The sequence below is a fragment of the Onychomys torridus genome, chromosome 4 (genome assembly GCF_903995425.1).
Source record: "Onychomys torridus chromosome 4, mOncTor1.1, whole genome shotgun sequence".
In the NCBI taxonomy this organism is placed as follows: domain Eukaryota; kingdom Metazoa; phylum Chordata; class Mammalia; order Rodentia; family Cricetidae; genus Onychomys; species Onychomys torridus.
The window spans coordinates 18,340,951-18,364,360 of record NC_050446.1 but is presented as its reverse complement, the minus strand read 5'-3'; the positions used below and the strand labels follow the sequence as shown (position 1 = coordinate 18,364,360).

At 35.2% G+C, this 23,410-nt stretch overlaps 1 protein-coding gene across 6 annotated transcripts in view; it reads left to right on the top strand.

Moving 5' to 3' along the window:
* The window catches only part of Lrp1b (LDL receptor related protein 1B), a 1,919,409-nt gene that overhangs the window by 1,819,393 nt on the left and 76,606 nt on the right, over positions 1–23,410 (top strand). For all 6 annotated transcript variants that reach the window (XM_036183000.1, XM_036183003.1, XM_036182999.1 and 3 more), the window contains 5 exons: positions 530–753; positions 2,136–2,242; positions 15,821–15,937; positions 18,374–18,547; positions 21,269–21,394. In XM_036183000.1, the coding sequence (XP_036038893.1) occupies positions 530–753; positions 2,136–2,242; positions 15,821–15,937; positions 18,374–18,547; positions 21,269–21,394 (748 nt within the window). The remainder of the gene's footprint in view (positions 1–529; positions 754–2,135; positions 2,243–15,820; positions 15,938–18,373; positions 18,548–21,268; positions 21,395–23,410) is intronic.

Genomic DNA, 23,410 nt, shown 5'->3' with positions numbered 1-23,410 from the left:
CACATTGCCAAAAATGTGCATTAGTCAAAGACTTTTATTAAGACTTCCTTGCACTATTTATTCAAGCTAAGCATGTGTGTATATCTTAGGATTCAACCATTATATTACTGAATAAATAGTTTTTAAAAAACCTGATATATGTCCTCTGATTAACATGTATAAAAACGTTCATTATATTAATTGTAATGTCCTAACTTTGTAAACAACACAAATGGATAGAACTGGCTGAATATTAAGCAATTCAGTTTATATACATAAATGAGAATGCATCTATTAATAAATAGTATTGATAAATGGCATAATAGATGACATGAATAAATTTTATACATGAAATTAAGCAGAAGTTAGGAATATAAGGTATTTCTCTTTTTCAATGGATAGACTGACTCTGCAATTATGGCAAACAAAATTGTGTAATAATGCCTAGAATATTTCCTATTATCCCTCTATTCTAATGTGTAGATATAAAAAATGATGTTAATTTACCTTGAGAATACTGTGGTGTATTGCTTTTCTCTTTTTCTTCTAGTGTCCTGAATTTAAAAGGCCTCGAGATATTGCAGTTGACTGGGTTGCAGGAAATATTTATTGGACTGATCATTCAAGAATGCACTGGTTTAGCTACTATACTACTCACTGGACCAGCCTGAGGTACTCCATCAATGTAGGACAGCTCAATGGTCCCAACTGCACCAGACTCTTGACTAATATGGCTGGCGAGCCCTATGCTATTGCTGTAAATCCTAAAAGAGGGTAGGTTGATGCTTGGTGTTTCTGTTTCTCAATAGAATGTGGATATCCATATTTATAGATTTTGTTCTGTATTTTTATTCAATGTCAGACAGATTCTGAGACCTGAAAATATCCATCCTTTTCTCTCAGAACCATTTCCTTTCTCAGATGTTGACACAAAATATTTTTATAAATGTTTTCTATATTATGCAATTAGTACATGTGTGAGTACCTCTTTTCTTGTCTCATGTGTTTATTTACATGGGTTACAAAACAGTGAAATTGATGTGATGATCACATGGCTACTACTATTTATTAGACATCAATTGAATTTTATAGACATTAAATATATTAAAGATAATGCTTAGAGATTAAGGAAAACAAAATATCAGACATATATTCAGATCTAAATTTCTTTACGTTTTGATGATTTAATCTGAACATATCCTCTCTATGGTACAAAAATGAAGAGCCTCCATGCAATGTTGAAAAGTAAAAGGAAATGTCAAGTGCAAGTCTTAAATGTTTAAAAAGAACCCAATTAATAGACATGTAGAATATATTATCCACTAAATAAGAAAAACATTTCTTTTTCAGAAATAGTTTCATAGTTCTGCCTATAATTTCAGCACTTGAAGGTATAACGATATAGAGTTCAAGGTCAGAATCAGCTACATAAGGAACTTGATGCTTGCCTGGGCTTTCCCATCTGGAAAAAAAAAGGGGGAAAGAAAATGTGCTCTTTTGATGGGAAGAGGATTATTCTAATGACTTTTAGTTTTTAAAATTTTTATTGAAAATAGATTCTTCTCTCATATAATACATCCCAACCATTGCTTCTCCTCCCTCCACTCCTCCCAGCTCCCTGCACCTCCCCTGAAGAGTTTCTACATATATAAAGTATTTTGATCATAATGACACCCCTGCTCCCTGCTTTGAATCCTTTAAGAGCTCCCTCCCCACCATGGCCCCTTCCAATGTCATGCCTGTTTCCTTTTACATTCTTACTTTACTTTTATCACCTGCTTATTTGTTGATCATCTATAGTGCATTGAATAGTTTGTCACTATAAGATAATTTTAAATTATAGAAATAGTTTTCTCTTGAGGTTTTAAAGGGGTTTTCAGAACTAAAATTTATACAACAAATAATAATCTATGATGTATATTATTAAATAATACATCTAAAAATTTACATTTGGCTAAGATTTTATGTACAATATTGTTTTGCAGGACTTGCTGTCAGATTTGGACATTCTGTAGTTTTCAATTTGGGTCAGGGATCTGCTTATTGGGGGGAATAGATCACTTTGATATCTGTGGTATGAATAGATACAGGTTAAGGATGGACACATTTTTCACAGCACTATCTCCAAGCTAATCTCTTTGACCTACTCTCTTCAGGATGATGTACTGGACTGTAATTGGGGACCACTCCCATATAGAAGAAGCAGCCATGGATGGTACTCTGAGGAGAATTTTAGTACAAAAAAACTTACAGAGACCCACAGGTATGATATATTTGGTACATGAATCAAGATGATAACCTTATTAATATTAACAGTTCATTCTCACATTCTTCATGAAAAACATTTACAAGTAGATAAAAGATGTGTAGTATGATGCTACAGAAGTCATTAACATTTTATATTCTAATTTCCCAATTCTAAAGTCAGGTTATTGTTATATTGTTACTACATTATAAGGTATTATTTAAAAACTGTCTAAGTTGTAAGTCTATTAGTAGGTCCTTACATGAATAAGATTTTGCCTGTCCCATCAATGCTTTGGGGTATTTTTGCAGATGCATGTTAATGTTACTGAGGTATGTGGTTAATATTTTAGAGGATACCAAGAGAAATGAACTCAAAGATGGAAAATCTAACTACTTTCTCTAAAAATTCAGGTTTCACGGTGCCTATCCTTTGCATTCAGTTATTTTTTTCTGTTATCCCATTATCCTTCCCAGATCTCATCTAGGACTCCCAATATTCTCCTCTCTCAGCACCACTCAGGGCTTCCGTCTTGACTCTGTCCCATATTTCCTGCTGGTTCCAAATTTCTTTATCAGAATGCCCAATTCTTGTTCCTGTGTCTTGCTAAATATTTCCTACTGCTAATATCAAACTTTAACACTTCAGTAATAATATAATTGTTAACTGCCATAATCAAAAGATTCTGTGCCACCCACCCTACTCAGTACACCCTAGTCAAAAAAAAAAAACCAAATGGTGGCTCATTTACATGATTTATTTAGGTTTTTTTTTTTTATTTTTAGTTTTGCTTGGTTAACTTTCCTACTTAAAATAAATTTGGTCATTATATATTCTTTAACTTTTCATTTGCCTTGTGAATTGTACTTGACTCTACTGTTTTTATTTTTTATGGTATTGAGAAAGTTAGGATATTAAGCCCATTGACATATGTCTTCCATTTAAGTACCCCATGCTTCTGGAACTGAAGCAAGTTTCTACACTCATGAAGCAAATGTCAACCATGTGAAACTTATGCCATCGTAGAAGTGAGATCACATATTTACATAATTTTATACACTTCTAATTAATGGCTACAAAAGAAAAGCCATACAGGATAGCTGTTTGGGGTACTCTTTCATTATGAGTTCAGATAATTAAATTCTATAATTTGTTGCTTAAGAAGTGTCCTGAATAAAGAAAGGCAGCCCACTGTGTTAGAATTTATTTTATTTTACTGTGTCTAACACCAGAATGAAACTTCTTCAAAGAACAAAGGTTATTTGGGCTCAGGGTTTTAATATTTATTAACCACATCCATTGCTTGAGTCTGAGGGGAAGGATGATAATATGATGCTATCAGTGTTTCCCTGACACTGGTTACCCCATGGCAGAGAAGAAACAAAGAAGAACACATGACCAAGGACCAGGTAAAACAGTCAAAGTCTTCCTCTCAACTTCCCACATTTCCACAACCTCCTAGATTACCACCTGGTTTGCTTTTCTGTTACTGGGATAAAATTATGGCCAAAAGCAAATTAGGGGAGGACAGGTTTTAATTGACTTGTACTCTCAGCTCATAGCTCATCACACAGGGAAGTCATGGCCAGGTCTCAAGGCAGTAACTAATATAGAAACTGTGGTGATATTTTATTTGTGCTCTAATAAATAAAGCTGACCTGGAAATCAGAGAAAAAAGCCAGCCATTATAAGTAAACACAAAAGTTATGCAACGTTAGCACAGGCCTTCAATCCTATCACTTAGGAGGCAAGGATCTGTCTGGATCTATGTGAGTTCGAGACCACACTGGGAACAGAGGCAAGCATGGTAGCACATGCCTTAAATTCCAACACTAGTTAACCATGGAGGTCTAGAGGTCTGTACAGACAGACAGGAAGTGACAGAGCTGGGCAGAAAGAGGAAGTGATGTAGCTGGACAGAGAGAGCAAATCAAATGGCAGAACAGCAAGGCATATAGATGTGGGTTGACAGGAAGTATCTTGCTTTTAGAAGCTTCAGGGTTGGTGAGGTAAGGTTAGCATATGGCTTTTCTTATTTGTTGTCTCTCTCAGGAATTCACACCAATATCTGGCTCTGTGTTTTCTATTAATAAGACCATTTAGAAATTCATCTACAGAAACCCATGGAAGAATGCTGCATTTCCTTTTTAAAACATAGTATCACTCAAGTTAATATGTGATACAAGAGCTTTCCATATAGTGAGGATGGTTAAATTCTGTTAGGAGATGTGCTTAATATTTGTCAAGATGGAAAGACCTTTAGTTTGCCTAGAATGAAGTAAGCTATTCAATAGGTTGTGAGATGTGAGTTGGTAAGGTGAATGAAGTCCTTGAATGTGTTGGCAAAGAGTGGATTCTGGTCCAGCTTGAAGGGAAGCCAGTGGAGGGCACAGGAGTATCAGCAGCAAGACCTTGTGCAAGAGAATTCTTATTTTAAAATATATTTTATTAGCCTATATTAATTATACATAATGGAAATCTTCCATGTTACCAAAATCAACATTACATAATTAGTGAAAGATTGGCACTGATTGTTGAAATATTTACCCAGAAGAAAAACAAAATTAATCAGGAATGTTCCTAAGTATGCATAGGTTTTTTAAAATTGTGAAAATTGTTTAATGTTTTACAATATTGCTGTATTCAGAGGAAATAAACATCATCTTTAATAGAAAAAAATAATGTAAAGGGTGCTACTTGGACTATTTGAAGGATAAGAGATATTTGAAACATGGGCAGGTAATCTAGCATAATGTCATTTTTATAATGCTATTCTTGAGAATTCAAAACACTGAGTTTTGAATTTCAAGGGATCATTTATTTATTAAGTATGTAATTCAGAATGAAGTTATTTCCTAAGATGTTGGTAATAGCATTAGCAAAGCAAGCAATGAAAGTAAAAGAGTTAAAACAATTCTGTACGTGTTAACCAACATAGAGCTCTGAGCCAGAAACTCCACTATAGCACATGTAGCATGTTTTACTATGTCCAAATTCATAACCCTTCCAGAAGAAGACAGGGTATATAAGATAGCATGAAGTAAAAATAGACTCTTAAATACAGTCATGATTAGACATGACTTTGCAGCCAATGATAAATTATTCTGCCATTTTTCCTTAGTTGGTAATGTGAGTAACTTGAGGTGTTATTTACATTACTTTGGCAGCATTGTCCATGCATTGAGTGTTCACGGACACTGAGAGGTTAGTTTCTTTGTCAGACAAAGAATAATGTGACATGAATGTGTGGATGTGAAGATGTGCCTATCAGACAAAGCAGAACTAGCATAGTTATATTTTTTGAGTGTATATAAGGACTGATGAAGAAGCCATAAATATATCAAAGACAGATTAAAGATGAAAATACTAAAATCACATATTTTCTTCATCGTGTACACCATTGTATTTCCTTTTTGTTAAAAAGTACCACATGTTCACTGTCTGTCATACTACAATCATTGGAAGTATAGATTCCTGCATTCATGAAGTTTAACCTCTCAAATAGTGTACCAAAAAGAAAAACACATGTGTTTGCACATGTGTATGCACACATCTCATGTAAATTGCACTGGTGGAATGCACTGATGCAAAGATGTCACTTTAACTACAATAGGAAAAAAAGAGTCTTGGGAAAAGTGGAATGTTAAAATTCTTTCCCAGAATATGACAAAGAGCAGACCACAGGAAATTTCACAATGAAAATTAACTGATGTTCTTAAAGGGTTCCAAGGTAAGAGGTAGAATTGAAGAAGAGCCAAGCAGCAGAGTAAATAAATTATGAACTAACACACGATAAGTCTTAGATAAAGAGAACTAGTTCTTTCGTGCTTTAAAGTACCCTGTAGGTACCCACGATTTATATATATATATATATATATATATATATATATATATATATATATATATATATATATATTTACTTCTGTTTCTGTATAGGGGCCAGAAGTTTTTGGAATTCTTTAATGTCATAAAAAGAAAGGTAAAAAATAGGACGGGGGGGGGGGGATGTGAGGAAAGTTCAGGCCCTAGGGCCAGAGTCAGATATCATGATGGGATTATTGATTCTTATTAAGTTGAAACAAGTTATGGTTATTCAGAAACAGTAGATAAGAGGCTATCTATCCCTTTGATAGTGTGCATAATCTTTTCAGATTAGAAGTTTTGCTGTGATAACATCTGTTCCACTCACAGAAACAGACTTCTAGATTGTTTGTTCAGTTTGTCAACTAATACATATTGAACACTCAGGCATGATTCTTGAAATCTGTAATAAAAAAAAATAGAAACCTGCCCTGGAAGTGCCTACAACCCTGCATAGCCTAGAGGAATAAAGGGGCACAGAAAAAAATAAGAAGTATCTTGTAAATCAATTTTCAGACCTATAACAGTATGGGAAATATTGAGAGTACAACCGGAAGTATAAATAACAATGGGGTATAATAACATTGTTAGGACACTAAGTAGGCTTTTACAGGGGTAGTACCCGAGTACAGGATGTGTGATGCTGTGTCCCTGCCACAGAAAAGGATAAGTTATCTCAATGGAAATATGTCATAAAATCTAGAAATTTGAGCATTGGAACTCAGAATTGTAGCTGGAAGTTTTCCTGCATCCCACCTGGCCTGACAAATCCCACCTGGTCAGGACAAATCTCTCTCACCTGCTGGTTCTGTAGCCACTCAGACTCACGTAAATAAATAGAGGCTTATAGTATTTACAAACTGTATGACCATTAGATCAAGCTTATTACTGACTAGCTCTTACATTTAAATTAACCCATATTTCTTATTTATGTTTAGCCACATTGCTTGGTACCTTTACTCAGTTCTGCATTCACATCTTGCTTCCTCTGTGTCTGTCTGGTGACTCTTGACTTAACCTTCCTCTTCCCAGAATTCTCCTTTTCTGCTTATCCTCCATATACTTCCTGCCTGACTACTGGCCAATCAGTATTTTATATCAACCAATCAGAGAAACACACTCACAGCATACTGAAAGACATCCAACAGCACAGAACTATAAATTTGATGTGGGAAATCATTACCAAAGAAGTTGCTAGCATTGCTAAGATGGAGGAGGGATTCAGAAATGAGGCTCAAGAAGCAGACTATTTTAGAAAGTCAAGTTTGAAAGTGACTCAAAAAGAGTCTGAGCACAGGAACTTAAATTTCAGTGATATCATAGCTAAAGAAAAATAGTAGATGCTGTTGGGCACAGTACATGCCTGACAGAAGAAATACCTGCTGTTGGGCAGGAAGGCTACAAACCTTCTACTTACATGAGCTTGATATAAAACTGAGTAAGTTGAGGAATATTTGACCTCCAATTTCTCTTATTTTCAAATGAGTATAATAGTTTACTTCACGTATAATTCCCAATAATTATATAAATTATGCATTGAAGCAGATTGAATTTCCAATCTGCTTTAGAGGTAATAAAGAAATTAGAACCTGAAAAATCTTTTTATTCTTCTGTTTAAGACTACACAAAATCATTATAAAGTCATTTAATATTTAACTAACTGTATTATTATATGTCTTATTTGCTCTTCTATTTATATGAAGGGACACACTTTCCAAAGAGAGCATTTAATTGGGGGCTTGCTTACAGTTTCAGAGTGTTAGTCCGTGGACATGATGGGAAGCATGGTTGCAGGAAAGCAGGCAAAACACTAAAGCAGTAGGTGAAAGTTTATGTCTGACCTACAATGAAATAGAGCCAGACTGAGCCTTGCGTGGCCTTTTGAAACCTCAAATCTCACCTTCAGTGATGAACCTTCTCCAAGAGGGAAGCACATAGTAATTCTTCCTAAATATTATACCAACCAGGAACTAAACATTCAAATATGTTATCCTATATGGACTGTACTCACTCAAACTCTTACACTAAACATAAAGTATGCTTTTTTAAAAAGTAAATAAAATTAATTTTCTGTATATTGTGGCAAAGCCTTAAATAAATATCCCTTACAATGTCCACAATAATTAAAGAACACACATCAAAACTTTATCCTCACTATCAATAATAATTTACTATTTTTTTTAGTTTAAATTGTTTTACACAACAGTTAAAATTCTGGAAGATGAAGAAATTCACAAACCACCATTAAATATCTGTCACTTTTACTTCTCAGCCACCTGTTTAATAAGTGACCATTTTATTGATATAGGTTTATAGACGTTTGTGGGGCACACTGTGCCATTTTTCTCACTCTATTTATTATTTTAAAATGTTGTTATCATACAAGCCGAGGATAGAATAGTGATGACCATGGACTGGGGACATTAGAAGAAGAGGAAGCATTCTGGCGACAGAGACCAGGGACAATATTATTGTGTGATGGAAGAAAAAACAATATTCTGGCCATCTTAAACAGAATTGCATGCATGTGACTGGCAACAAAACACTGAAACAGTAGGAAGCTAATGATGACTCAATATGCAAAATGAGTTTCTAACCTCATTTCTTGTCTTCATCTTTGCAATGTCTGACCACCTCTGAGTATATTCATTACAGGGGTTTTTGAAACACAAAGATATCAAAGCAAATCTCAGTAATATTTAGGATATAACAGATAACTTAATATTTAAGAGTTATCTAGTGGCTGATTTAAAAAAAAATATTTCAATTTATTATTTTTTTCTCTCATTGAAAATAGTTTTCTTCATAATATTTATATTATTGAAAATAGACTCTTCTCTCAAACTATATATCCCAGCTACAGCTTCCCCTCCTTCCACTCCTCCTAGCTCCCCAACACCTCCACTCTTCCCCAGACCCATTCCCTGTCCATATTATCTTTGGAAAGAAGTAGGCCTCCAAGAAACAACAGCCAAACAGGACTAAACAAATTATAATAAGACAGGGCAAAGCCCTCACATGCAGCCTGAACAAGGCAACCCAACAGGAGGAAAAGAGTCTCAAGAGCAGACAAAAGAGTCAGAGATACACTCACTCACACTGTTAGCAGTCTCACAAAAACCACAAGCAAACAGCCATAGCACATATGCAGATGGCCTGGTACAGAACTGTGTAGGCCACTTGCTTGCTGTTTCACTCTCTACGAAACCATGTAAGCCCTGCTTAGTTTATTCAGTGGACCATGTTCTCCTGCTGTCTTCCATCCCTTATGACTCATACAATCTTTCCTCCTCCTCTTCCATGGGTTCCCTGATCTCCCAGGAGAAAGACCTGTAGCTAAAAGTCTCCCTGGGTCCCACCCAGTCTGCAGCTGCTCAGATCCAAATAATCACTCAGAAGCTTATATTAATTAAAACTGCTTGGCCATTAGCCCAAGCCTATCACTGACTAACTCTTACATTTAAATTAACCCATAATTCCTATCTATGCTTAGCCACATGGCTTTTCTCAGTTCTGCCTTGTCATCTTGCTTCTTAAGTGTCTGGCTGGTGAACCCTGACTCAGCCTGCCTCTTCCCAGAATTCTCTTTTTCTGCTTATCCCACCTATACTTCCTGCCTGGCTACTGGCCAATCAGCTCTTTATTAAAACAGTGTAAGAAAGCATTATCCTAAGCCCCCTTTTCTGTTTAATTAAACAGGAAAGTTTTAACTTTAACATAGTGAAATTATATATAATATAACAGTTATGAAGCAAGAATTACAGTTATAATATCTAGTCTATTTGTATTTGGCAAAATTAAAGGAAATATTCTATCTCTCCTATATTTGTGAATCTAAAGTTTTATAGCTAACTTTTATCATAACCAAGAAAATTATAATTATCTAATATTCAACTGCATCAAAAACCTCAGAAGGATAAAATATTACCTAAGTAAACAGGAAGAGCATTGTAAGCAACTTCCAAAAATCTAGAATGACAGAGACAGCTGCCTTTCTGGACAGTCACCTAAAGTTCCTCTGCAGCATTGGGGCATTTTTTTCTAGATGATTTGTCCTTTTTCTTCAGATGTCTCATTTGTCCAGTGTCCTTCACATTACTTAGCCTTCATTCTCCTGAAAGACAAAAACCAAAACCCTTTCTCTAGCCTACCTAACTTTGGGGAGGTTCCTTTTGGCAGGTTATATCTGATTAAATGAAAAGCATTTGTTAGTTGGATAAATTAGTTTAAAAATGGATGGCCATGCTGGTTGATGAATTGTCACTTCTTCTAACTAAGAGGTCTGTCTCTCTTAAAAGCTTCAGCTATAAGGACCCAATGAACTTAGAACCTCTCTGCATAATGTTAGGCAAATTTTCTTCTACGACAGTTTTATTCCTTGGTTTCTAGTTTCTCCTCCTTTTCCAGAGATTGTGTGGTCTGAGTGTTGCTTGTTTTATTTGGTTTCTTAGTTTGCGCATTTATGGAAGTATGCTTGCTGGTGATAGATGCTGATATTCTGATACATGTGGTCTGTGGTTGAATAAGTGGTATCTGTTGGAGTTGGGGGCTGGGACACAGAGATGAGGTGTGAAGGAAAGAGCAGGGGGATCCACAGGAGATGTGGGCAGGTGGGGGAAGTAACTCCAGCTGGTATTCTTTTGTAGCACTAGGGGAGAACCTGAGAATTTGGTTTGGGGTAATAGAGAGAGTTAATGAGCTCTGGAGGACAGCTTATCTTATCTTCTGGCAAAGGTAGCCTATGGTTGAGCAGGGAGTTTCCACAAGATTTGGGTGCTAGAATACAGTTTATCAGGTGGTAAGGGACCAGCAGGCAGGGGTGGTCTGTGGGACCCACAAGAGTCATGCACACTGGGGAGGAAAGCCTGCATCTGATGTTCTGTTGCAGAGCTGTGGGCGACTGTGAGAAGTGGGTCTAGGGTAACAGAGAGTGGGGAAGGTCCAAGGGAAGCATACCTGTTCTTCAGTCAGGCCTTGCCTGTGCTTGGGCCTAATTTAACTTTCACAATAAGCACTCAAATAGAAACTGATAATGAAATACCTGCTCTTTGTGTACATTACATGTGGGAGGATATGTACTTATACAAGTATATTCATTGAGATACTTTGCATCTGAGTACATTCACTGTTCATGTTTTCCTATTATTTCAGACTTCTTTGTAACAATTTTCATTCCATTTTTTCTTGGTGTATATAAATATTTGCTCTAACTTCAATATTTGATATCATAGTAAAATGAGTAAATATCATAAAGTCTCTGTATCTATGTGTACTTTGTTTTATAAGTTGTAGTGTTTTAGAAATGTAACATTTCTATTATCCACTAAGATCTAATTATGTGACTGACATACAGCAAATTTAGTTATGGAAAATACTTTAAAGAGTTCAGATAGTATCAAGTAGATGAACTGTTAGGATAGATATAAACTTATCTCTGTGCATTTAATGACCCCTGTATTTAATTTGGTTAGATGTCTACCATCTAATCAAATAGGATACAACAAGAACTTCCATTGCAAAATTGCCTCAATTATGAAATCATGTCAGTTTTCTGTAATTTATAGCACTTACTCCCATGTCTCTTAGAATTCCATTGGCTATGGCTTTAATGATGCAATGTACTATTAACTCTTAAATATTCTATATACTAACTTATATATTCTATATGTATTAACATTCCATATTCCCTTTATTGTAAATTATTCAAAAACCTTATTTATATTTTTTATAATCCTGTTGGTATGTTAAAGTGATTAATTAGCCTGTGCTAAACAGCAGTTAGGTGTTCAATGCATAAATGGACATCTACAACTTTAAGGTTTTAATCAATTGAAAAGCATCTAACTCCCATAAACATACATGGCATGTTACTTATTTTTAATCTAGTACTAAAATCAACGTAAGAGGCATGACTAGTTTTCATATTTAGGCCAGTGAGTAGAGAATGACAAGCATTCACCTCCACACCAGGGATATGACCTGCTTCCTTCCCTTTTTGCCACATGCCTATACAGCATATGTATGTCATGATTACATGAGAGTGGGGAAGTGCCCATTGATCTATTTTGAGTAATGAGTGACATGTCAGTCTAGGGACACCTTTGAATTCTCTTTTTGGTAGTGGATTCTGTAAGATTGTGTAAGATTAATCTGAGTACCATACCCTTTGATGAATAGATGCTGTGTGGCCTCTATCCTCCCCCAAATTGGGGCAGTTATAGAAGGAATAAAAAATGATGTAATGGCTCTTGGACCTCTTGTAATTGCTTGCTTCATTTAGAAAAGACTTTGTATTCAGCAATAACAATTCTCTATTTATAGAAATTGAATACATTTTTAGAACTCTTTTGCTTCTCATTGATGTACTATTTTTACTAATATGGTCATAAACACATATGCATGAAACAACTCTAAGTGTGCAGGGCAGGTATCATTAATGTAGTTTGAATCTAAATAATGAAATATTTATCAAAATATATGAATCAAGAATACAGAAATACATATTTACTAGTACTTAAGACTGACTTTCACTGAACCTGGAACTTGTGTTTCAATTAGACTGGCAGAGATTACATAAAGCACATAAATGGACAGATACACACATTCATGGCTATTCCCACTGCTCATCTAGTTGGTATAGCTATACCTTTTGAAATATATGCCAAAACTAAATGTACTGTATGTCAATCATGTGCTTAACTCTGAATGGATAATTAAAATGTAACATTTCTATAATGCCACAACATAAAGAAAAAATATAAAAATGGATACAAAGAGACCTTATGATAGTTACTCATTTTAATATGATGTTTAAATTTGTGGTTAGAATTGGGTATTTATGTACACCAAGAAATGAAGATAAAATTGTCACAAAGATATCTAAAATATTGGGAATATACAGCAGAGAAAATATTTCTATGCAAAGGTATCTTAGTGGACGTATTTGTATAAGCAGACATCTCCTACATGTAAAGTGTACATAAAGTGTGAAATGCAAAGCAATGGTTTATGGTATTTTATTATCATTTGCTATTAGTGTGCTATTTATGAAAGTGAAATTATCAATTAATTAAGGCTCTTTGAAAATTTTAGAGTTAAAAATATTTTAAAATCCCTAAAATTTAATGGCAACCTGGGCATTGTTGACAGTACTATGCTCAGACAACTCCGGCAGTCTGCAGTTCTGCATTGCAGCCTGTTGCACTTTAACTTTTATGACGTTTTCAGACTGCAATAATGTTAAACCTCATTAACCTGAATAAGGACAATACCAATAGACATGCTAATGAAGAAAAGGAAAATGTGAAGAGCTATACTAATAGATAGAAACTTCCAAAAAATTAAGAAATACTGAGGGTGAAAGCTAGTCTTCCTCTGGGATGAACCTACAATTGATTTTCCAATAAAAAGTTGTCAGCCATGAAGTCATACCATAGAAACAACACTAAATGCTAAACTCAGCATGTTGTATTTATATATTTATGTACAAATATGTGTTTTATATATATATATATGTATATGTATTTATATATAACGTATTATATAAATCAACAAGGATAAAGAAGCCATGAATATGAGAGGAAGCAAGGATGAAAGGATGAAGAGGAAATTGAAGGGATGAAAGAGTTGGGGAAATGATATAATTGTATTTTAAATTAAGAAAATAAAAAGGTTAAGTTAAAAAATACAGAATTTTATTTTAAGTTTTCTATACTTCTACTAGATTCATGCATATATATGTGTCATCTCCAGTTTAGATTAAAAAAGATTTCTTACTAAACTCTTTTCTTTCATTGTTGTTGTTATTGGCAGTTTATTAAAAACAAAGAGGAGATATTTTAAAGGTAGACATAAATTTGTTGTTTCATATAAACTTGACTTTCATTGCTACTGTAAGAAAAGTTAATTGATTCTTTTATTAGTTTTTTAATTTAAAGAGCTTTTTTAAACTAAAGGGCTTAAGGAAAAGCACAGTCATTGATATATGGATTTCTTTCTTTGCAATATAAATTCCACTTATCTAAAACCTTTGTTCTTTGTTCTATAATTTCTATTTTTCTATAATTCTATAAAATAGTTTGCTACTGACAAGAGTTGATGTGGTCAAGTGTAGTTATAATAAATCTGTAATAAATATAATAAACCATGCATTTACTCTTTTCTATAATTAACAAATGTAATCTAGAAATAGAAAACTATTTTAGCTTGGAAGAAGTTTCATTTTATTTACTTCTTCATTCTACTAAATGCGGAGAGGAGCATGCCAAGTGTTTTTCCTTTCTTTACCAATGCTTGACCTTGACATTAAAAGCAAGAAACTGGATCTTGGAGTTCATTTTACTCAGAATTACACAAAAGCAAAGACAGCTCAAACAGCAAGCAACATAGCCCAGCTTGCACTTTAACTTATGTTATACCATTCCTCAGAGGCTAGCTGGGCAGAGTTCATCTTATTCTACTCAAGGATCAATACATTTCTATACTTAGATTTTATTTCAACTAGAACAATATAATGAAATAAAAATTATTCACTAATTGCTTTTATTCCAACAGTGCTTCTTTTCTACTCTAACCCAAATTCAAAACTGGTTCTTATTCAGTGGACTTTCACCTGTTCCAACACTCTATGACATTCATTTGCTAAAGTCATTTTAATTGCAATTTTCTTTCAAGGTGCATAATGTGCTCTATGTAAGGAATCTACCACACAAATTGACCATCAGCAATGATGAAGATTTATTACAGAATTTATGTGCCATAGATGGTATTACTTTTCCACCCTTGGGTAATTTACATTTTAACATAGAGTATACACTTTTTTTGTGAGAAGATACTGTCATAACTTCAATCATATTTATAAAATAAACAACAGAGAAGTAGAAACAGCCTTTTAATGACATATTGCTTTAGTCCTTTGTTGGTTACTGGCACAAAATGACTATGAAAATAAGGATGAATGGTCTTAGAAGAAACCCATAGGATGAAAAATACCCAGTAATACTACAAGCTTACATTGGGACTTTAATGCTCATTTTCTCCTGTTGACCAGTCTTTAGTTGACGCATACATATATGTGTCTCTCCACACTCAGACCAGTTCCTTTTTAAAAAATTCTTTTGTGTTGGTATTTTGCCTTCATGTATGTCCAAATGAAAGTGTCAGATTTTGGAGTTAGAGACAGTTTTAGCTGCCATGTAATTACTTGGAACTGAATCCAGTTCCTCTGGAAGAGCAATCAGTGCCCTTAACCACTGAGCCATCCCTCCAGTCCCTCAGGCCAAGTTCTTAATGGCTTCATTTTATCTAACATTTCTAAATATTTGGATTCTGGGCTCTAGAGCTTTATAAAGGAATTTGAAATAAAGATGGTTATACCAAGTTTAAATTATCATTGTATGAAGAACTTCCATGACTCAAGATAAAAACTAAAATATTATGTAAAACTAGCTATAATTAAGAACTCGGTAAGTATGAAAAGAATGATTAAGGTAATCTTACCTGTTAGAATAAGATTGTTCTAATCACTTATTAAATAAATGCTATCTTATCTGAATACGAGTTCATAGATAAAGAACTTCATTTTCACCTACTTTCTCTAGTACTGTGATATGCAATGGATGATTTTTATGATTCTTAAAGAAAAACACCAATCATGATTAAGCATTAAAATAAAAACTGAACTGTAAGTAACCTCAGTTTCTTTGTATGATTTGTTCCTGCATGTTGGTTTCTCAGGTCTAACTGTTGATCACTTTGGTGAGCGCATCTACTGGGCTGACTTTGAGCTCTCCATCATTGGCAGTGTCCTGTATGATGGTTCCAGTCCAGTGGTCTCTGTCAGCAGCAAGCAAGGTTTGCAGAGTACTTTTGTTATTGAGAATATTAGTTCATGACACAAACAAATATGTATAGACATTCTGCAACCTGGATTTCCTTGAAGTCTTTTGAATTGCAGTGTTTATAATAATTAATATGTTCAGGCCCACTGGTATACTAAAGAGGCCAGGGCAGAGAGCTGCTCAAGTTGGACAAACATGGGAGTTTGCTGTCCATGCTCAGAAATTATTTCATTCTGTATGTCATTTATGGTTAGTACCAGTCAACATCATTTTTCATCAGAAACTGTGATGATAGGTAGCAGGAAACAAGTTACTATGAGTCCTTCATCATGAGCACACTTACTAGGCCCAGTGAAAAGTGGAGTAGCAACCAGCACTCCTCCCAACAGCAGTGCAGGATCTTCTGTGCTCATAGCTGTGTCCATTTACCCCTCTGCTTTTCTACCCACCTCCCACCTTGTCCTCTGGTTTTCTCTTCCCTCTGATTGCCTACGCATTCTTGTCCTAGCTGTCAAGTACTTTTGTTCTGTCTTCTGTTTTTTTCTTTGCTCTTCCTTTCTCTTTCCATAATTTACCACAAGTAAGATGTAAACTGAAAACGACGTTGAGGTTTTTGTTACTCTATTCTCTAAATATAACTTTGTTTCACATGGTTCTTATGATGAAAATGAGGAAGATGAAAAATTAATTGAATGAAAATTATGTGGCATCTTTGACTAAGCAGTGTTTTATTGCTGTTGGCATTGCTTCTTTTGTTTGTTTTTTCAGTTTCCATTCTTACATATTTACAAAATATTACCATACCTTTATTTTAATCTGGTACAGTGTTGCAAAGAAAGGTAGAACTTGGAAAAATACTTAACGAGTTTTTAGGTTTTTTTTATTTTACATATATGGATGTTTTGCCTGTATATATGTGTGTGTACCATGTCCATGTCTCATATCAGTGGAGGTCATACAGGAGTCAGATCTCTTGAAAGTAGAATGGCAGATGTTTGTGAGATACCAGTTGTGCTAGGAATTGAACCCAGGTCCTGTACAGAAGCAACAAGTGCTCTTAATTGCTGATTCATATTTCCAACTCCTCTTCATCCCTTTTCTAAAACAGAAGACAGTAATGTCTTTTTTTACATTAAATTTTATTAATTAAAATTTTTTTCTTTCCTTTTACATACTAACCCCTGTCTCACCTCCCTCTCCTTCTTCCCCTCCCCCAACCTACTCCCATCCCATCCCCATGCCCTCCTCATAGAGAATGAGGCCTCCATTGGGTAGGTCAACACAAGCTGGCGTACAAGTTGGGGCCAGACCTAGCCCCTCCCTACTGCATCAAGGCTGAATAAGGCATTGCATCACTGGGAATGGGCCCTAGAAAGACAGTGTGTGTATCCAGGATAAGTCCTGGTCCCATGGCCAGGGGACCCACAAACACATCAAGCTATGCAACATTCACCCCAACGTCAGAGGGCCTAGTTCGGTCTCATGGAGGCTCCCCAGCTGTCAGTCCAGAGTCCATGAGCTCCCATTAGCTTTGGTCAGCTGTCTCTATGGTTTTTCTCATCATGATTCTGACCCACCTTGCTCTTATAATCTTCCTCCCTCTCTTTAACTGAACTCCAGAATCTTGGCCAAGTACTTGGCTGTGGGTCTCTGCATCTGCTCCCATCAGTCATTGGATGTAGATTCTGTGATAACAATTAGACACCAGTCCAAGTGCAGGGGAAAGCTAGTTCAAGCACCCTCTTCACCACTGCTATGAGCCTTAACTGGGGACAATCTTGTGAGTTCCTGGGAGTTTTCCTATCTGCAGATTTCTTCCCATCCCCTTAATTATCCACTAATGTCATTTTGTTGTTGTTGTTTGATAGTTTCTTATTCTGTATCTTGTGTTGACCTTAAGCTCTTACTTCTCTATGGCTCAACCTCACGAGTGCTGACATTTACAGATGTATGCCACAGTAACAATTTTTATTATTTCAAATCATCTTGTAATTACACAATAAACAACTAATTCAGGTGACAGAATTCAACTAATAATTTAATCCATAAGAATTTTCAGAATAGCAGACTTTATGCTACAGATGATTTTCTTCTTGTTTACATCATAGCAAAGACAATTATTCAGCATATAATATCCCCAGACAATTTTAGAAGAAGCTGCAAATGGGTGATGAAGATGTTTGTTCAATAGCTTCTGGGTGACATGTTTATCACCTTTGAACAAATGTTAAAAATATTTTTAATTTTGAAGTTGACAAAAAAGCCTAGTAATTGGATTTTGGATAAATTTAGTTATTTTAAAGTTCGAGTTTACATACAGCACGTGTTAATAAATATTAATTGTAAACTATAACTGTTTCATCAAGTCATAATTGTTTAAGGCACTTGTTTGTGTAAGGCACTTGATGGTACTCACCCTGGCATTAGCTCCTCTCTTTTAAAATTCCAGGTTTGCTGCATCCCCACAAAATTGATGTCTTTGAAGATTATATATATGGAGCAGGACCTAAAAATGGTGTATTTAGAGTACAAAAATTTGGTCATGGCTCAGTAGAGGTCCTAGCCTTAGATGTTGACAAAACAAAGAGTGTTTTGATATCACATCGCTATAAACAACTAAATTGTAAGTAAAATATATCAAACTTTTCCTTACATATCTTAAAATAATATATTTGTAATTACTGTAACTATGTTTATATTTCCAGTATACTGTCAAAATTTGCCTTAATGTTTCCAGACTTTTCAAATCAGCAAATAGATGGAAGCATCTACTTTTTCCATAAGAGATATGAACACTCTGCTGCATTTTCTTATAATTAAAATTATCTATTTAAAAAACCATTTTTTTTCTTTATTATTATGTGTTTAAAATTTTATACATCAGCCATGGGCTCCCCTGTCCTTCCCCCTCCCGCACCCACCCCCACCTTTCCTCCAGCCCCTCCCCTCCATTCCCATGTCCTCCAGGATCAAGGCACACCTTGGGATTCATTTAAACCTGGTGGATTCAGTACAGGCAGGTCCTGTCACCTCCTTCCAGACTGAGCAAAGTGTCCCTGTGTAAGCCCAAGGTCCCAAACAGCCAGCTCATGCACTAAGGACAGATCCTGGTCCCACAGACTGGGTGCCTCCCAAACAGATCAAGCTATTCAATTGTCTCACTTATCCAGAGGGCCTGATCCAGCTGGGGGCTCCACAGCCTTTGGTTCATAATTCATGTGCTTTTATTTGTTTGGCTATTTGTCCCTGTGCTTTTTGCAATCTTGGATTGAACAATTCACGCTCTTGCAGACCCTCCTCTTTCTCGCCAGTTGGACACCTGGAGCTCCACCTGGGGCCTGGCTGAGAATCTCTGCATCCACTTCCATCAGTTATTGGATGAGAGTTCCAAGATGAGTGTTAGGGTGTTTAGTCGTCAGATCACCAGAATAGGTCAGATCAGGCTTTCTCTTGACCATTGCCAGCAGACAATATATCTACAGAGGATATATCATTGTGGATTTCTGGGGACCTCTTGAGCACTCTGCCTATTCCTGTTCTCATGTGGTCTTCATTTATCATGGTCTGTTATTCCTCATTCTCCCTTTCTGTTCTTGATCCAGCTGGGATCTCCATTTTAAAAACCTTGTAAATATATATAGGTCTATCATGGAGTTATGAAAATTCATCAATTTTCATTTCTTACTGCTGTTGTTCACAACCATTGATTACCATATCATTACCACTGCAGTCTCAAGAATGTTCACAGAGATCTCTTCCCTACAGTTGTATTTTCTCTGATATGTTTTTTATGATTTATTATAAAAATAAATTTCTAATCTAGAAAGGATTAATTAAATAAGTTGAGGTTGTTATATTGGAGGTATAGTGCAAAATTATTCAAGTACAAAGTAAAAACTATGGTTGAAATTCTAACATAGGTGTACATAGTTGTATTTATTAAATTATTCCTATTTATTTATGGTCACTTTTTTTAAAGACACGGTTTCCCTGTGTAGCACTGGCCTGGCTGTCCTGGAACTCATCTTGATAGACCAGGCTGTCCTTGAACTCAGAGACTGGCCTGCCTCTGCCTCCTGAGTGCTGAGATTAAAGGCATGCACCACAATGCCTGGATTTATAATCAGTCTTTAAGGCATGTCAAAGTACATTTCATCTTGAGTTTTTTGCAGTTATGTGGAAAGACAAGTATGTTTATAGAAATGGTTGGGAACACATTCTAGCATGACATAAATTTCTGAAATGCCTGCTCTGTGCTGCTGCATTTACTAAAAACCACATATGCTGGAGCTATGGTTCACACAAGAACACTTAATCCCACCTTATGGTTCTGCCTAATTCATAATCACAACTTAATACTTCTAGATCTGCAAAGTTAACTTATTCCTATGAAAACATGGTAGGATGTGAACAGTGGATTTTAACAGAAAGGCTTTATGATCTGGCTGGAATCTAGAAAAGACTACGAATCACCTCTGACCACATAAGGTGCTCATTAAATAAACATTTAGATAAATTTAGTGCTTAATCTCCCATATAATAAGCAGGTAATGAGTTAACATGCTTCCAATCATCTATCTATCTATCTATCTATCTATCTATCTATCTATCTATCTATCTAACATCTATCTACCTACCCTCGACATATATATATATATATATATATATATATATATATATATATATATATGTATCTTACAAATGCAAGTGAATTTTGAGTTTTTGTGAATATCAGTGTTAAGCTGTTTTTGTCAAAACTATACAGTGAAGTTATAAAATAAGGTTTGGATCTCCAAACACTTAGGTTGTATTAATTTTTTGTGTGGTTGAAGGTCTATCAGAAATTAAAGTAGTGAGAATTTAGCAAAGTGCTCGGTTTATAATTCCTTGTTTTATAAGCTCAATTTAGACTAGCCACCTAAATTTGTATCTTGAATATTCTGGGAAAGGCAATCACCAAATCATCATTCATAATGGGCCAGAGGATAAAATAATCAACATAGATAACTGTGCAAGAACTGAACCAGAAAGGAAGCTGGGTTGCTTTCAATTCAGAAGTTAACTAACTTTATGGAAAAGTAATCCTGAACTAATGATAAATGAACAATATTATCCTTTGTAGAATGGGCAAATTCCTTGTCAACGAAGGTATTGTGACATGATTTTTTCATTACTTGTAAAATATAATGTCAACATTAAATTGTGATTGCATCACTAAAAATTGCTTTGTTTTCCTTTTCACATTGATAATTCATCATTTCAGCTTTCTAAATTTTATGCCTTTGAAACTTATTTCGACTTTTCTCCCACACATCTCTGTTTTTCTTCATTTTGTTTTCATCAGTGCCCAATCCTTGCTTGGATTTGTCATGTGATTTCCTCTGCCTGCTGAATCCTTCTGGGGCCACTTGTGTCTGCCCAGAGGGAAAATTTATGATGAATGGAACGTGCAATGATGACAGCCTATCAGGTGGGTATTCTATCAACAGTCAGGTGAATTATTTCATAAACAGTCAAGCTGAATTTATATGAGTTTTGGAACTAAGCAGTATTACTTTCTCCAGCAATTCATCTGCTTTAATGTCAGTGGTTCATGAATGTTTATAAAAACTGTCATCTCTACAGAAGGCTTTCTGCCTTCTTGCCTTTGTTTACATAATACTATGCATTTAACATGCACAATGGATCAAGAACTGAGAAGTCACTCTCTGAATCTAAATGCACTGTTAGATAACTCCTGTCTCATAGATAATATTTTGGGAATGAGTTTCTCTCTAGGTGTAAATTTCAGCCCCAAATCCATTTATTTTTTTCAATGTATTTATTTTTGATACCTTTGATTACTTGAGGTATGTAGAACACTAATTTGGAAAACATAGGCTACTTTATTAATTACCTTAATCTCTCCATGTGTAGTGTTATTTATATTAAATACTATTAATAGTAAGAATGATACTAATACCTATTTCAATTACTATAAGCAAGGCATAACACTAATCTAGAAACTAAGGACTAATTTAGAAATGAAGCTGATGATATTTCTTCATGTGGCTTATATTTTATAGTATGAATTTAGAAAGAACAACCATTATTTCAGAAAGTAGTAGTTTTAAAAGTTGAGATTCAAAACAAGACAGTAAGATGAGAAAAGAAACAAGAAAAAGTTTTCTCCTGAATACCCAGTAGATAAAACTGTTTCATAAAGGTATTAGTCATAATTGGAACAATTCTATTAAAAGAAAACTGTACTTACCAAATTTTATGTCACAGACAAAACCAGCATGCTCCAAAGCACTTTTGGATCACAGAAAGCACTTTAGAATGAGAGATAAATTTAGGATGTCTTCCCAGCAGGATTTCTGACTTGCTATGTTTTCCTCTGTTAGAATTCACTGCTCATCTCAGAATCATGTCTTCATCCTCACTTGCCCTCTCCATCCCCAGACCACTAGCCCCTCATTTTCCACTGTGGGCTGTGGGTTGCATTTAGTTTACTTAGCAAGAAACTCTTAAGTCAATTGTATTTTTATCTTTTTTTAATGTACACACTTTAAGCACTGAATATGTAAACCTGAAGAAATTAAAAGATGGAATGATGAATGATGTACACCAGTGAGTGGTGTTTATCTGAGCAGCCATGGCTGTTATAGTAGGGGCCTACTTCAACCCTCATTAGGTTCAGATGATTATTTATTTATTTGTTTGTTTGTTTGTTTGTTTGTTTGTTTGTTTATTTTTCTGAGACAGGGTTTCTCTATGTAGCTTTGTGCCTTTCTTGGAACTCACTTGGTGGCCCAGGCTGGCCTCGAACTCACAGAGATCTGCCTGCCTCTGCCTCCCGAGTGCTGGGATTAAAGGCATACGCCACCACTGCCCGGCAGTTCAGATGATTATTAAGTTTAAGGGTCACTTTGAAGTTCCTATATTATATGATTTTCAAATAAAGTATGAAAGACTTTGGATTTGGACTTAAACTGAAGATGGAATAAACTCCGAAAGACCATGGAATTAGGGTATATAGAGGACAGCCTGAAACATTCAAACTGTTAGGAAAAATAGTGAAGAAATGCTGTGTAACAAGTTTTCAGAGTTCCAAACAGAGAGCTGTGGATCATGCCTGATGTTTATATTGTCATGCTAGCTCCAGTTAAGGAACACATTCTGTCACTGGTACCTGATGACCCTGATACTTTGTTGATTTCCCACCAGCTAGAGTACCTGTGATCTCAGTTATGCTGGTAAAATTAAGATTTTCAAATACCAGCACTCTTTTTTTTTTTCTGGCTAGGTCAAGGTACTGTGCTATGTGTGCTAGTGTATGCAACCATTCAGAAACTCAGTTTCTTAAAATGTCAACTACTCCTTTTATGTAAAAATGCCTTATATCACTAGCCTCCCTACCACACATCAATAAGCAATGGCCCCACAGGATCTTCCTGTGTTCTCTTTCCACTTAAGTATTCAAAATGTTCTTTTGAGGTATAAA